A 17713-nucleotide genomic window follows, 5' to 3' on the forward strand; every position below is an offset into this window, starting at 1 on the left:
GAAGCTAGGCTTTAAGCAGCAAATGATGAGAAGCAAAGGAAATATCTCTAAAAGGCTGGAATACCAAACACCTGTTTGACACATTTGCCAGAATGGAAAAGAAGTCTGTCTTTTTTTTCTCCCCCATTGGTGATGCACTGGCCACAAACAGCAGCACTGAATGAGCGTGAATGAGCGATGGTGGAGTGTGTGCGCACACCAACACAAAACTATACGTGCAAAGAGGAATCAGCTGGTAAGAATGGCTGTACTGGGGGAGGGGAAGGGGGCATCCAACTTACAGGGACTAGCTTCCAATACCATTTGGAGGGAGACTATCCAGTTTGCAGGGACAAGTGGGAAAGGAGGGACAGATAAGGAACAGGAGCAGAGATTAAAAAGTCAGAGGTTACAAGCAAAAAGGATCAGATCTGCTTCCCAAGTCCAGAAAGAAGAACAGAGGATATGATGTTTCTGATCTGCAGAAGGCCATTACAAAGACACATTCCCAGAGCAAACAGAGGAAGCTGCTGCTTCAATGAAACATGCTTTTATTTTAACCCAGCTTGATGTGGAAAGGAGAAACATTTCAATTCATTTTCTCTTTCTCTGACTCTTTGTATAGAAATCACAAATGTTTTTACCTTTTGGTGGCTGGGGGACTCCAGGGGGTGATGCTTGACTTTGTGCTCCCTCTCCATCATCTCCCTCATTTTCATATTCACCTGCAATAGAAATCACATCACCTACTATTCAAACATAGAATAATGAAGCAGAAATCACAGAATGTTGGAACTTACTACAATGATTTTAGATCTAAATAGGCTTGCTAAACGCCTTAACCCAAACATGACGGCTACGCCGCTCACTGTAAATACAAGCAAACTTGTTCTACACGATTATTGGGAAGAAAAGCTTTCTTTAACAGCAAAAATCATCCAAGCCACCTGAAGAGCTTTAAAGTTTTTGGTTTATTTTTTTTAGAAAATCAAAGAGGATGGGATGAATACACCATATAAAAAGACTTCACTATAAAGTTTCCTCTATCTATGGCTTTGCTAGGATAAACTAGCTGGAAAATCATCAGCCCACATATTCCCTCAGAGAAGTCTTCCTGGGAAAGTCACAACTGATTGTGATGAATAATCAGATTTTGTGTTTTCCATTCTCACAAAGCTCAGATTACGCAGTTATCAAGATATAATCTAATGTCAGAGACAGAGCTTAGCGGACTCTAAAACAAATATCATTAAGTTCAATCAACCAGTTATAAATGGTTCAGTAACGCAGCTTTTCCATTTTTGGATTTTGACATAAGATGATTAAAGTAAAAGCAATAGCTCTGACTAGAGATGCAATTTATAGATCAGTGAATGAATCTAAAGTTGATTGATCTTACTGATCGACTAACAATTAATTCATAAGCAGACATTTTCCTAAACCTCAGTTTTCTTATATTAAGAGCATTTTTTCATAACATGAAGGGCTAAATATTGTTTTCACAATATGTTGAATTAAAAAAATATTACATACTTACAATGTAATTTATACAATTTATCGTGTCAGCTGTATTAAATACTGAATAAATATACACTAAAAAAGTTTTAGACATTCTTAAACTTTAAACAGGAGCCGATTAGGTCACTCATTAAAAAACTAGATGAATAAATATGTGAAAATTAAATTAAAATTGCAATGTACAGAGATGATAAATTATAAATAACAGACAGTCAGATTATCACTTAGTTTCAGTGAAGTCAGGGTTTATACAGGAATGAATAACTCAAATTTAATGCTTTTTAATGCTCTTAGAAATAGTTTTAATGCCATCAACTGTACCCATCAACAGGCTGCAGCCATGTCCCGAATTCCATGTTTTCCAACCACTTTTGTTGAAATTTGCTTTTTTCCCCCCATTCTCTAGCTTTTTCTACGACTCAAGCTTCTTTTCTAAACATACAGCTTTACGATCAACCGGAAGCAGTTCCAAGCAAATATGTCGTGATATAATATGTCTGATGAAATTGTTTTTATAAACATTTTTCTTTAATAAAGCATTTTAAATGCCACAATAAACACATTTAATGAATTTTAATGCCAATTAATGCCTTAATTTAAAAATGAATTTTAATGATTTTTAACGACCCGCGGAAACCCTGGAAGTAGAGGGTAATTATGATTATTTAGCTCTGCTTTTAGCATAATCTACTTGAACACTATATGTACACTCTATAGGTGATAATATAAGGAGTTTGCAGAGTGTTTATATTTTCAAACAGAACCGCAATTAGAGCATTCTGCAACCTTCTCACCATTAAATAGTGGAAATAACCCCAGACTCTGGATCAATGTATAATTCTGCTTCAGCATACCTTCGCTCTGCATTACTTATCGTGCAAATACCAGTGAGAATGTAATTAACATTAATCAGCGGCGCCCTTCAGTGGATGGAGGTAATATTACAAAACTGACAATTTCTTTCTAAGCGGATGTTATCGATGAATCGGATGGAACAAATTTCAACCTTATTAACCATTAATTGCAAATTTATCATATGTTGTTTACATTCCTAGTTCCGACTCCAACAGAAAAAGGAAAAAATGTGGAAATCATCATGAAGATGAAAAAAGTTGTAGCAACTAAGATCAGAATAAATGCACACTGAATCATTTTGAAGTAAATGGAAGATATGATTCAAAAATGTCCAATACCATTAAATGCATCCTATAACACTTGCATCATCTTTAATGAGCCACATGTGCAGTGCATCTGCCAACAAGGCGTGTTTCACAGAGCTGACAGGTAGTTAAGTCATTTCAAAGTCCTGCTGGGTTTCTAGTACATCTGAAATGCGTCAGAACCTTGTTGATCCAGAAGACCATGGCGTCCTCCAGGTCAAAGGGCAGCTCCTTAGAGGCACTGAAGGTAGAGAAGCGCTTGACAGAGGCCACCACTTTCTCGATGCTGATCATCTCCACGGTGTACGCCATCATGAGAGCATCGATCATTGAAATGTGAGCACTCTGTGAGAAAGAGAAACATGATCAGATTTTATTTCCTGATCTCTAAAGACGGGGATGTAACAAAAAAGAGCAAACAGAGATTAGCCGAAAAGGACACATGACTTGGGAGGTTATATCTCACTACCATCTCCAGAGGGTTTTGGTTAGAGGTACAAACCATGGGGATAGATTGCAGAATAAACCACTGAATCAGACTCCCTTTTCATTTCGCTACCACTCTGAGATTTAGCATCCTGGCTGTTAGAAATATGATGTGGGCATCACAGGAGTGAGGCTACCAATTACACAAACATATTAGTGGTGCACACTATAAAATGTAAAATAAAATATTTCTCCTAATTTGGATAGGTAAATACCCAAAAAAGTCATGTTGTATTAAATCTACCATTTATTCTAAAAGAAATTAGACTTGAGGGAAGTTCTGCTCAGTGTAATGTTCTGTTTGGTGACTGGTGGTGGAGGGTGGTTATGGTACCAAACAGCCAATAAATAAATGGATTTACACCAGAGAATAATAGAATGAGGTTAATCTTTTGAATGTGACACAGCACAACGTTTGACAAGAGCTGAAAGCGGATTCAGTTCTTAAACTGCTGATAAAACAGCTCTTTACATTCTGATAAAATGACAAAGCCCAGCAAAAGGGTGGCGCATCTGTTGAAACACCTCCTTCACAGCCCAGAGTGGGATTTCAAAGCAGAATAAATGGGATCAGTTCTTAAACCAAACAGGAAAACATAACATTTAGATTCTGACTATCAATTCCTGATTAACCATTGTGCAGCCATGCAGAAAGCCACGTCACTCAAAACTAATCTATAAACATGCACGGTTGTTCCTGTCAGTGCTTAATGAAACATACTCCTGGTTTAATCCAATTGCTGATGGAAGTGCTCAGAGATTAAGCTGGTTAGCAGCAAATGAGCGTTATTAGGAGCTTTCTCTAAAGCACAACCTACATGGAGACTAACAACAGCCACAACTTGGAAAACAATAATCTTAGAGTCATATTATTTATATATATATATATATATATATATATATATATATATATAATTGATTGACTGATTGCTTAAACAAGGGCTTATGTTATGCAAAACTCTATGATTTTCCAACAAAATATTTCTAAGTACACTTTAAACTGACATTTTATAGTTTCTTTTTACAGTTTTCTTTGAAAAAGAAAATGGGCACAGCCGTCCAACAGGAAATATTAAAGAACAGATTGTTTCCCTTTTTTACAAGCTTTTATGAAGATGTTGATTTTGCTTTCCAGCAGGACTTGGTACCTGACTCACTGCCAAAGGAGCCCACTTTAATGACCACTGCATCACTGTCCTTGATTAACCAGAGAACTTGTCTGAACCTTAATCATAGTAAATATTGTTTAGAGAAACCGCAGATCAAACAACTCAGATGAGCTAAGAGCACGTTCCCAACGACCTCAGCAGAGCTGCCGGCTGATAACCTCTACGATTCATATGAATTCAGTAATTCAAACCCAAAGAGCCCTAAGCAAGTTAGAAGAGCATAAACTGTACTGCACATACCTTTTAGTTTGTGTATGAAAAATTCTTAATCCCTGTTTGAGATGTTATATTGTCAAACAATATGTAAATACCAGTTAAAGGACTTAAAGAAAATATAAAACAATAACAACCATTTTATTGCAATTATGTTTATATGAACGTTTGAAATTTTAGAAATGAGAAAAAAAAAATTTATATTTAATATGTAACAAAAACCTATAAAGCAAATAAAGAGCCTCTTTTATACTAAAAAAGATGCTGTTATTAGTCTGGATTGTCTTAGAACTTGTTCTTCCAAAAAAGTAAAGAAACAATCCACTGGAATTTGTTTCCAATTTTGAAAACATTTTGCTTCCAATCAAGGAAGCTTTTTCAATTCAAAATGTCAGATATAGCGTTGAGTTCGTGGCTGTATAGAGTAGCGCAACAAAGTCTTGTTTTGGCTTTGAAAACAAGGCTTGAACTAGGAAGTCAAAAACAGATTCTTGAACTGCATATTTCAAAGCTAATATGGACATGCTGTGCAGAGTTAAATGAAGGTTGCAATGAAAAAAAAAATCCAAAACTAACAAGAAAAAAGGTAGTAGAAGCTTTGTGAATCCAGATCTTTTGTTTCCCCAACATGTTGCCATCCATCCATATCCTGGCAGACTTCATGTTAACACAAAACAAGTTGACCCAAAGAGATCTGCTCCTTTCAAGCGTTGCCCCCAAACTCTCTCGACAAGGTGCAGAGGGACCGTCTGGATATACAGCAGGGCCTTCATTCACACAGAGGCTTTGAAATAGCAGGAAAACCGGTTACTATGGAAACATCATGTCAAGTCAGCAAACCTAGAGGAGAGTTGCAGTGGTCTATCAGAGATAATCTCATAATTTTCCCTCTCCTATCTAGGCTTTGTGTCTGGCTGCTTACACACAGGCCTGTGCAGATTATTTTGTCAGACCAGCAGCAGGAAAAGCAGACGCACATCATCTCCTGAGCTGCAGGCACGGGCGAGGCCCGCTCCCAGCCTATTGTTACCAAAGCAAAAGGAGGAGTGGGGGAGGCCAGGCACGCTGCTTTCTGTTCATCCTGTCCTGTGCGAGATGCTCTTTCAAAGAGTTTGAAGGGCAGGATCTCATGATCAGGATCTAAACATCACTCGGTGGGATGTGGTTTACAGAAACACGACCCAAACATCAACTTAGGATGGTCGACACAGTCTCAGGGAGAACCGTTTACAGTTAGGGGAGGGAAAAAAAAGAACAAACAACCTTTTAAAGATGATTGAAAAACCCATTTAAATGTGATTAGAAGAGAATGTTGATACAAATATTACGAAAATACAGAGAAAGGGCCCCTGGTTGTAGGTTGTAACCAAAAGGTGTTGACAAATGCAAACCTCAAACTCTGATAGAATAGCTGGGAATACAACTTTCACAGTTTTAATGCTTTTTCTTCCGTTTTTTTTCCCCGAGATCAACAATAATTAAAAGCTACATTTAAGTAGGGCTGTTCAATTCTGCCAAATACGATAATAAAAAAATTCTTTAACGGCATGTTTGGCTGAAATGTTTTGGTATTTCCATGAGCTTGAATGTTCTCTTGTCCAGAGTCCACTGTCTGAGGATTTTACCCTAACTTCTAATAGCATGAATGGACACTGGTTGCAGTTAGCTGTAAACCAATCTAAGCACACTACCGCCACCTAAAGGGCTGGAGTGAGAAAGTCGGAGTCTTACTCCTGATGAATATCATGCGACTAAAAATTTAGTGCCTCGGCTGTTTTTTTAATTGTGATTATACTGAAAATAAAATTGATAATTTAAGCTTGACCTGTTAACATAGATAATGAAATTATTTGCAAGATCGAAATTATTGTGATCCTGCGAATCATTTCATTTTCTATGATAATTCGCAAGATAAAGAGTAAATTTCTCCGTTGTGAGATCAATAAAGTCAATCAATCAATCCATCATCAATCAAGATCAATTTAAATAAGCTTGATAATCTTTGGATGAATAAAGCTCTCTCTTCAGTGAATCAATTAGAGCCAGTATATTTGGAGGATTGTGGTGTCTGGCCCATTAAGCGACATTGGCCAAAATTTGCGCAGATATAAAAAAATTATATTTTTGTTGCGAACAGACAAATAGAAAAAAAAATGCTGCTCCATGCTAATAATAATAATGATATCTCGGTATAATTAAGTTGAATGAATACTTATAATTTATCTCAACGGGTTTTCTTAAGGGCGAAAAAGAAAAAAAGCCTTTCGAAATACATAATCATTTTTTAACAACAGATAAGCCATCTAGATTTAAACCATATTGTCTCTCTCATATCAGTTTCCAAAAAAATAAGTAAAAATCATGATTTCAAAATCTAGATATAATCCTAAGTTATATCTAAGTCCTAATCAGACCTAACAGTGAATCAACCAGTCACCTGTTACATCACACTGACCCTAGGTCAGTTTTCGCAGGACTCCAGGACGGGATGGACAGCATCCTAAACTTATCTGAACATTCTGAGCCAATTATTGTCTTAACAAATTCCCTCTTAAAAAGAAACATAAAAAGATAAGGCTCCCCATAAAAACTCTTTATGCATAATAAAACCCCAGCTGTACGGCTAAAGAAAGATCCAGCTAAAGGGAGAAAGTTATTGTTCAATCCTGATTTGTTTCTTCTGTATGCAGAGCATGGCTTTGTTCACTGGACACTCCGTTCAAACCACAGACTGTTGAGTTACAATACAGGCAAAGTTAAATCCTAATCACAGCCTCAAGTTTGAATAAAGGTCCTTACAGGTCTGGTATAGCAGTCAAATCCCCAGCTCCTTATTTGAATAGAAAAGATAAGCATAGAGCAGAATCATTTAGAGGCTGTTCCAACAAGTCGAGCAGAGAACTGTGTGCACAGCTCCTTTATGCAAAGCGCTTTATGTTGATTTTATGAGTAATCATGACCAAGAGATTTCATGCCCGTACAAAGTCCTTTTTAAATTTGACATGGATTTTAAATTTCTCATTACTTCTAAAAGCCTGGCTGAGACTGAATAAACACCAGGGTAAGGATAAAAGGAAAATTCCTTCAACTGTTCGTCTGCTAAAGGTCCCCCCCAAAATCATTTATTCTGGCGACATACAACCTGTACCAGAAGTGAAATTCTCAAAATGCTACAGATTGATTATTCTTTCAAACACAAAATGTCTTAAAGGATTTTCATCCAGGCTTTTAGCTAGCAATGCATACGGGCGTACATTGTAGAACCTTATTAAAAAAAATTACAAATTGTACGCCCTGTTTTTCACCCTGGAAACGTCGCTCTAATGTTCAAAATGTCCCAAATGTTCAAAATTTCACAAGCTGTAGATACTGTAATTGGAAAAATAGAATCTTTACTGCTCGTTCTGCCAAATCAGCCAATCAGAGAAGCTGATCTGGGAGCTGGCAGTGAGACAGACACAGTGCTGCTGATGCAGAGAACTATGATCACTCCTCTGAAACAGTTTATTACCACCTAAATTAACTTAAAATGTCCAAACCTGCCAGTAAAATATGTTCGCTTTTTTTTTCTGCTGCCTGCAGTTTGTACCACATACCTGAAAAACACTAATATCTACTTCCAGCCACTACGAACAGAAAGGGAAAACCCCCAAGAAGTGACCTGGCATATGGGTGCTGCAGGAGATTCCCAGTGACAGAGCGCAGCTAGTATGTGGAGGTCTGCGCAGCTCTGACAGCAAAATAATATTTTAGGGCAGGATAGTAATCTTGATTAAGTGTACATACGATGTTTTGAGTTGGACTTCTTGCATAAAAATATATTAAAACTACTTTTTACCCACTGATGACAGCAAATATACCCAAGCCGCTCTCTACCATTGAAGACAGGAGCGGCAGAAGCATCAGACACATCTGAACACACCTTATGCTACGTTCACACCGGACGCAGCAAAAGCAGCATAATCGCGTCTGCAGCTTCCTTTTTGCTGCTCGTACAAGTTAGTTCTGACGCGCGGCTGAAGCAGCTTTGCTGCTCTGGTTGCGTGGTGCAAAAGTGGGTCTGACGCGCGTTGGGCAGAGCTTCACTATCCTTTCTCTGCCTTGCAGCTATATTTTCTGTGATCAGTGGGAATAAATTAGTTTTAATATGTTTTTACATGCTCTTCACCTGAAAGCTTCATCAGTGCAGTCAGTTCATCCAGATTACAATCCTGCCTTCCAATGTTATTTCTGTCGGAGCCGCTCAGACCCCCGACATACCAGCGGTGCGCTGACAGTAGGAATCCCTTCATCAGCAGCCTCTGGCTGGGTCGCCTCCTCGCGGTTCACCGCGGCAACTGGTAGGTGTTTTTCATCTAAATAATCCGATCTGCAGGCAGCAGGATAATAAAAGCGAACATATTCTGCTGACAGATTTCTACATTTTAAGTTAATTTAGGCGTCAATAAACTGTTTCAGAGGAGTGATCAGAGCGGTCTGTGTCATCAACGCTGTGTCTCTCTCCCAGCCAGCTCCCAGATCAGCATCTCTGACTGGATGAAGCGGCGCGTCGAGCAGCAAAAATTAAATTTTTCCATCTCGAGCAGCAGCGCGTTTGCGCGCGTCAGATGCTTAAACGCTCCCGACGCGCTGCGTTTTAAGGTAAACTGGACAGACAGGACTGAAGCGGAGCTTTTCAGAAGGTGTACATCTCATGAAACAAAGCATAACAAAAAAAAGAGCATAAGATAAAACAGCAGACCCAGACCATCATACTACCACCACCATGCTCTTAAGGACCTGGATGCATGCTAGCGTTGCCTGTCTTACAAATACTTTTTAGAAAGGTTCCAGTTTAACTTACTTCTTGCTGAATCATCAACATATTTTAACACTACATAAAGATAAGAACAGATCAGTGCTTTCCCCACACACCGAATGTGAATCCCAGCTTTCCAAACACTTTCTTACCATTTTTATAGGAATACAGGCCAGGTCCTCGTCTGTGACAGGCGCGTCGTCACTCTCTATGACATAAATACCCTTTCTGGACAGAGCTTGGATGACTGACAGGTGAGACTGAAGAGATGCGGCCTGCTCAGTCTTGAGGATGAGGGCGCACACACGGCAGTAAAGCTCACAGGAAAGAAGCAGATGAATGACCGGTGGCTTGATGTGCTCCTGGTCATACTGGTCTGTATAGAACGGGTCCCTCAGATCCTCTGGAATATGGTCTGCAATGGAAAGAATTAGAGGTTAGGTGGCGCATGTTGCACTGAAGCATGCTTTAATAGTGGGCTGTGTAATGCTCTATGCTGAAAATCATATTATATACATAGTTTAGCTTGATTTAAGACAACAACAGTGTTTATAAACAGGAAAATGCGTTGCCTAGCACCCACGCTGGACAACAGCACTTCCATCACCAAGAGGAAGGCAGCGAGTCATAAGATTAGGTCAAATTTGTTTTATGTTGGCTTCAGTTTACTGTGAGCAAACATTGATCTTTGTAATTATAAGTCAGCGTGTTGCTTTAAGAGCAGACCGGGCAGCAGATCCTCTGGTCCAAGGATTCTCAGGGGATGGTGCAGATGTTACAGATGCTTACTTAAAAGTTGGAGCCAAAAAGGAGGAAAACGGTAACATGTCGAGGTAGATCTGTTACAGAGTATGTGAAGTCATTCTAAAAGCAGATGCCGTGTCCTTAAAAGGACATAGAGCAAAGCAGCAGCGCAAACCAGATTTATCCTGGAAGGTAAACCGCATGTTTAAAAGATCTACAATCATGGACAAAATCCTTCAGACAGCAGGCACCGAGGAAAGCGGCGTAATAGAAAACATAACCCCATTTCTGCTGAATCTGTTTAGGATTCTGTCACGGATCTGTTAACACAGCAAAAGCTGCATGCGTGCCAATGACGTGTTCCTAGTATCCACCCTGTGGGAAGGCAGGGAAACAAACCTTATCAGCAGAAATCTGCTCCTCAAATACAGGTGAGCAAGTAGGCAGGTTAAAAAAATGTTGTAGAAATAAAAAGAATAAAGTTTATCATTAAACCCCAACAACCATTACATTCACTGTATCTGTAATTAATTGATATGATTATATAAGATTGGGAAGGACTGGAGATAAAAACCTTTCTATAGTCGTACAATACAACAGAAACTTGTCCTCAGCATTGAGCTGGTCTGTTAGGGAGCAGCTATGAGGGGACTTGCTCAGGGACCCAGACTGAAAGCCTGAGGTTTCGACTCCTCCCCGTCTGAGACGTTATGCCCTCTTCTCCAACCACAAATAATCAAAATTGTGATGTTGGAGAAAAGAGGAGCTCTGTGGTTTGATCATCAAAGAATATCTGGACAAGATCACAGAATAAAACACATTAAAAAAAAATCAATGTACATAAAGTGCTAAACTCCTCCTATTGATACAGTTTTGGGTATTCATTGATGTGATCTACAGAGTTTGGGTTTTTCATAAAACGATTAGAGCAGCACTAATCAGGCTTTTCCTGGACCAAACCAAAGTCTGTTCTTCTGTGTCTGTCAGACCCATCATTTTCATTTTGATCAACAAAACACATCACAGGTTCCCTCACACATTTAACAGCTTTTACTCCAACAAAAAAATGAAGGAGTCAGGAGGTTATTAGCAGAACTATGCCTGCTGTCGGAATGTATGTTCTAGACCAAATAAATTGGAGATTTATACGTTTTTCCATTAATCTAAGAACTAAGAAAAAACGTTTCAAAATATTCTTTAGTGTTCTGCCTTTTGGTCTTAAGAATCAAGACGGAATTAACTATTTCTGATCCCCTGCATCTCTGACAGAACAGGAGAACAAAGTACTGTACTGATCTGTGCTGGGATGACTGAAACACCAACAGAGCCATCAAACATTACCAGGCTCCAAGCAACTTGCTTTATAAGTAAAAGCAAAAATACCTTTCAGTAAATTTTGTCCAAATATGATTAAAAAATTAAAAATGCTATAATGCATATGAAAATAGAGGAATTAGCTTAATTAATCAATATTTCTTTCTTCGCTCAAACCCTATCAGAGAAAATTCAAACCCTAATAAAGATCTCAGCCAGCAACAACATCACAGCTAAAATAATACCAAACTGGGAAAAAGGCAAAATGACGTCAGACGGGGTTTCCTGGTTCACAGCTAACTTTCCTTTTATTTCCAAAGCTTTTAAGGAAGGCTGATTTGTTTCCTTTCTTCAGTCCTCACTTCAAACAGCTTCTCCCTGTATTGTTCAAGATGCAACTTAAAAAGCACTTAACTTTTAGTGTAATAAATCAGCTCTAATGCACAGAAGACTCCTGGTGAGAACAAATATAGATATATAGATATCAACTTAAAGGGAAAAGTCTGCTATAATTAATCCGGCAGCCATTATTGCAACACCTGTTAACATGGGCCTTAGCAGTGGTGTTGAGCTACATGATTAATCTGTTAAGCCAATAGTCTGTGTCATTCCTGGAGTGAATCAACACATGATGACAGAAGGAGTTAGTGACAGAAAATGAAAGGGTCTTGGCAAGGTACATCTTCCCGTCTGAGTTCATTCTCTAGACATTGATGTAATGTAGCAGTTGACCCCCCCTTCCTGCAAACCACAGCAGGCCAAATAACTGCCCTATCTGGGGTGGAGCATGATGGTAGAGCCTGGCAACAGCAGTCAGGACTTTGTACGTCACAATAAGCCAAGCAGGACCAGCGCCACACCATCTGCACCAGCAGAGAGGAGGATGTAGGACTGGCTGGAAATATGTGACTGGTACTCAATGCCAGACAGTGTTAGCATCTGGCCGGCTGGGATCAGCTGTGGCCCGTGCAGAGGATTCATATCAGCCGGGAACAGCACGCCGACTGCGCAGCGTTTGCATTGTAGCAGACACCACAGGCACCGTGGGATGACAATAAAACACGACTAATTTATTACGTCTCCAGTGGAGGAAGATACACTGAGTCGTCTCCCTCTGGGGCCTCTACAGTCAGACTATGATGAACTGTATTATTTTTGTCTGTAGGAGGATGCTACAATTATCCAGTGCTCCATCGGTATCATTACCAAAAGCCCATGATGGCAAACAACAGCATGACCAAGCTAATGCAGGATGAGCCCTAATGATCAAAAACGGGCAGAGAATAACAAAATTCTTGGCTGAAATAAAAGCAAAGCAGACGACAGCTTTTTACTCAAACCCTGCTTACCTTAAAACCCCCAGACTACGGCCATTTTTAAGTGCATGCTTCAGTGACATTAGGAAATCTGTGTAATGATCATAACAGACCACAGAGTACAAAGGAAGGCTGTAATGATGAGTTATGACTTGGCCAGACATGCAAAGCCTGAAATCAGGAACTTATTCATCAGATATCAAACAAAGCTCCACTACTATGAAGTGGGATTACAAGTTTGCATGTAGTTATTTAGTAAAAACATCAACGCCTCCTGAATTTTCAGGTTGGATACCAGACATGGCGACAGATTTAAAATGTACTGAAAGCTCCATATTTACTTCACATGCTCCAAATACAAGGAGTCTACAACACTACATGTTACTAGTTAGCAGAGCAGGAGAAATGTTACCATCACCAATCTGTAAACAAAAAGATATATATATATATATATATATATATATATCTATATACAAACGAGGGATAGCTACCATCATAGGTTTTTATAAATCTGTTCTCTATACAATATAATCACATCTCGTTAATCAAAAATATTTAAAAATCTACTTGATCAAAGACAGAGAGCCAGAAACTAATTAATATAGCTGCATTCATGCTGGTAGCTCATTTAGCCGTTTATTTAATCACCGAAATGAAGAAATCCTGTGTGTTAAGGTCAGACAGACTGATGCATCAACCCGTTAAAGTATATTCTGCAGATATTTGTGTTTTTGCAGACAGGTGCATGCAGTGGTAAATTATTTAAGGCATTACACAGCCGCCATGTCTTTAGATCATGTTAGAGGCATGGACTGCTTCGGCCATTCGCTATCCATTGTTAATGTTTTCTTTGATTTAGTGATAAATGTTTATTGTGTTTTGTAATAAAGATTCACGTAATGGAGGAAGAGAAAGCAACATCCAAAAAAATTATAGGGACAGAAAAATATCTCAGCAGAACATATTAGGGATCAAATATATGTATCTCTTTCCCACGAGCCAAAACGGGCCAAAAAAACTTTTCAACCGGGAACAAATTTAGGAACGATTTAGTGGCAGTGGAAGCTGCTCACCGACCCGGGTCAAACAACTCTGAAAGCAACTCAGGCTAAAATCACATTAAAATGGCTCGGCTCCGGTTCTGCATGGTGTGGGGACATCAGTCCTGGGTCGACCTGCTAATTTAAGTGATACTATTGAGCGTAATGTAACAATTGTCAACACACTGCGCAAGTCGAGTCTGATCTAACAAGCTGAAACAACTTTGTTTACATTCAATCAAACAGAGCCAACAATAAAGCACCCTTACATGTTGCTCTCCGTTGTTTACTTTCCTGAGTTCTGTTGCACTGGTGACATCATCAACTCTAACCCAACGTGATGCTGTCACCAGACATGCAGGAGTGGGGGGAAAGAGGTCACTCAGCTTAGCAGCGGGGGGGGTCAGACCCAGCTTTTTTTTTTGCCAATAAAAAGGGAACCAAATCCTGATAGTTGGCGGGTTGACCCGTGTTTGAAATACCCGCATTAATCCACTAATATCAGCGGAAAAGAGGCTTTAGACTACTGTTAAAATAACTGGTATCGGCCTCATCCTTAAAAACCTGAACAAGTCCGTCTCTAGTGAAGGTTTACTAGAGTTCAGAAGAGGGGAAGTCTGGAGAGGAGTTTCTAAGAGCAAAAGCTTGAGGTCCTCGCCAGTTGGCAGTCTATTGAGAGACTTAAAAACACTCAATGTTGAGCCTGGTCTCTTGTAAAGCACTTAATGACTGTTTGTTTCAGCCGCTGTCAAATGTTGCCATGATTCAGCTCTGCTCTACTGATGACTAGCATTATTACTCTAACTCCTATCGGCTCTCAGTGCTCCCATTTCTCTTTGCAACCGTGTCACCAGAATGATCCAAAATAATTGTTATCAGTTTCAGGCTCACTTTTCTGCAGCTATTAAGTATGCTTGTTGCCAATGAAGGTAAAACTGCATTACAGTTGTGTAGCTTATGAAAAGTTACTTAAATTTACTTAAGTAACTTATTGTTTGAACACCCTCATTCAAAAGAATGCAAAGATATATGATCTTTTTTCATCTTAGAAGTGTAACTCCTGTTCAGTCTTTTCTGCTGCTAAGCTAATCTCGTAGCAACATAATGTTTGCTTAGCATCTTCACCTGGTGGTTGGTAGAATAACTGCTGTTTGCTATAAGTCCAACGTGATGTTGCAACAGTTTCCTTCACGTTCAGCTGTTCATTCTATCCAATTACCTTTCAATCAAACAAAGACACAAAACAGCCTTTACTCACAGAACTTTTACAAGTTATAAAATCCAAACCTATTGAAAAAGCAGAGGGAAGCAGTGAGAGCCAAGGTCTAACAATGACCAATTAAGGTCAATTTATGCTTCTGACGCATAGTCTGAGCAAGCATCAAATCTGTCTGCAACCGTCGTCGCTCACCTCAAAAAAATCCTTACTACGCCTCGGACGGTCGCAAACCCGCGCAGACGTCAAGCAGAAGTGCGATGACAAAAAGCAGCTGTGATTGGTCCTTGGTATGCCTTTCCAGCTGTCTGTGTGGTCGTCCTTCTCGATTCGGTGCCGGGGCACGCCATTTTAAAAAAAACTCTAGATCCATCTCCGTGACATCTTGCAGAAGCGCCATTGTTGTTTCTGAAGATAAACACTGGTGCTGGTTCTCGAATAGGCTCCCCTTTGCTCTTTGGCGGGAAACTGCAGTCCGTCCCTAAAAATTCCAGAGGGAAGGTGCAGAAGCATACCAGCAAAACTGGTTCGCGGCCAGACCCAAGCGACATTTGATGTGTGCGGTTGCAGAAGTAGAATCTGCCCTTTCAAAGGAATCGATAAAAAAGCTAATGCAGATAGACCAACATGCATTTAAAACTAAAGCAGGTCTGAAACCCTCAGAAATACAAGCTGATAATTATTTTGCTTCTCATTGCTCCTCATTCACATTCTGGAGCAGATATTTTGCTGGAGGGTTTGCAGACTAAAAAGGAAGAGAAAGCCGCCTGAGAAAAGTCCCGTTTGAACAACAAAAATGCTTCTACAATTTAAAGAAACTTGGCAGCAGCGATAAAAATAATAGTAATAATTAAAATAATTGAACTTTATTGATCACACATTGGGGAAATTTACCTCTGCATTTGACCCATCCCCTTGAGGAGCAGTGGGCTGCCATCGTGGGGCACCCGGGGAGCAATCAGGGGTTAAAGGCAGACTGTGGGAGTGGGGCTCCAACTCAGAACCTCAGGATTACAAGCTCTAAGCCCTAAACTCTAGGCCGCCACTCCTCAGATGATGAGCAAAACAATGGAATAGAACCATGCTGTCTGTTGAGCCTCGTGCACAAGCAGGCTCTATGAATTATTTCCCCTTAGCTTCCAAATGCCTTTTCCCTTTAAAACAGTACTTGTTTTATTTATAATTCGGCAGCAAAACATGTTTCTAATAAAGAAAATGTCCAGTGGATAGGGTTGAACAATCATAACATCTAACACAAAGGTCCACTTAGTGATGATAATGTAATCCTAACAGGGAGTGTGAGTGACAGGATGTGCAGATGAGGATTTTTCATCCACTGATCATGCTCACAAACCAGAAGCAGAAGTGACTGTCCCTGATTTAGGTTTAATCGTATAAGAATGCAAGGATCTGCTGAGTCAGACAGGGAGTTTTCAGTTCCAAGTATCACAAAGGACTTAGGTCAGTTAGCTCTAACTCTCTGCCTTTTCACGTCAGTAACAGTTAAAATGATCATCTCAAATTACCAACCTGGCTGCAGGTCAATCTTTAATAAAAAAAATAAAAACGTTTTGAGTTGTGTAGGATCCTTGAAATGAACTTACCAATACCATAGGCTTTGGCAAAAAGCCACCGCAGGTTAGCAGATATTTTCGCCCTGGCAGAGTCGTACATCTCCAAAGGAACAACATCCATTGTCCCGTCCACGGCTCCAGGTAACTCTGCTTTTTTCCTGGTACCGTCCCCACCGGCGCACAGGTCAACATCCATCTTGAGAAAAAAATAAATATTGTACCAAAATTGAACTGTGTCCGTGTTGACCACTGAGGATTTATAGTAATATTCTTTTATCTGTATAACTGAATCTTAGTTATTCTGGTTTCCTCTTCAATATTTTGTAAGAATAAGCCGACCAGAACCAGTGGAAACAGGGTTTAATATAAAGTCAAAACATTGCAGACACCAAAGCTAATGACAAACAATTTAATATAGTCAGCCTGTGGACAAAATATTACCTAATTAAACCAGCGTAAAGCCACTGTGTACTAAAAACATTTCTAACTGAAGGAAAAAGTCATTATTACCATGGAAGGAATGTGTATGATAAACTGTTATAATCAATCAATAAACAGTTAACGGAAACATTTACCCAATTAAAAAGTATTTTCATGTATTGTACAGTATTTGGTCTGGATTTTTATTTTATTTTATTTTTAAGTAGTAATTATTGCATCCAAGCATGGTTAAGGGGAGGCGTTCAGCCTGTGAATCTACTAAAGAAGTTCGGGTTACTTTAATGGTGGCCCTCAGCTCTTCTGTATTGTTGGCTCTGCTGACTTCCTCTTGGCACCAATCCTTAGATTCTTTCTTAGGTCTGGTTGGGCAAGGCTTCTGGAGAATCCAGAGCTGTCATACAGCAGGAATTAAACTAGGATATAGTGCCTTTGGCAGCATGTGCAGGGCACGAATAATTTCATTAATTATTTTGCATAGGGGATCATGAAGTGCTCCAAAATATGCTAGTAGAGCGCGGTGCGGACTTAAAACTTTATAAAAGTTTTAAGTCAACCTAAGGCAAAATTTCAATTTAAGCCTGTTTTGCAGTTCCTATGACCCGGGGGACTGAGAATGAACACATCCATTGGAAACTTACCATTAAAACCTTCACATTAGAGCTGAACCAAGGCAGAAACTATGGGAAGTCCATTCTTATATGAAACGATACATTTAATTTTGCCTGAACAGATGACTTTGGACAAA

At 39.4% G+C, this 17713-nt stretch overlaps 1 protein-coding gene across 3 annotated transcripts in view; it reads right to left on the minus strand.

Moving 5' to 3' along the window:
• Nucleotides 1-17713, minus strand: part of camsap1 (calmodulin regulated spectrin associated protein 1) — a 34113-nt gene that overhangs the window by 14006 nt on the left and 2394 nt on the right. For 2 of the 3 annotated variants that reach the window (XM_015395573.1, XM_015395571.1), the window contains exons 2-6: nucleotides 16558-16723; nucleotides 9476-9738; nucleotides 2841-3002; nucleotides 624-704; nucleotides 282-314 (exon numbers count right to left, since the gene is read on the minus strand). In XM_015395573.1, coding sequence (XP_015251059.1) covers nucleotides 282-314; nucleotides 624-704; nucleotides 2841-3002; nucleotides 9476-9738; nucleotides 16558-16723 — 705 coding nt within the window. The remainder of the gene's footprint in view (nucleotides 1-281; nucleotides 315-623; nucleotides 705-2840; nucleotides 3003-9475; nucleotides 9739-16557; nucleotides 16724-17713) is intronic. The other variant, XM_015395572.1, reaches the window with a different exon arrangement.

Source organism: Cyprinodon variegatus, unplaced genomic scaffold (assembly GCF_000732505.1).
Source record: "Cyprinodon variegatus isolate N-32 unplaced genomic scaffold, C_variegatus-1.0 Scaffold746, whole genome shotgun sequence".
Lineage (NCBI taxonomy): Eukaryota > Metazoa > Chordata > Actinopteri > Cyprinodontiformes > Cyprinodontidae > Cyprinodon > Cyprinodon variegatus.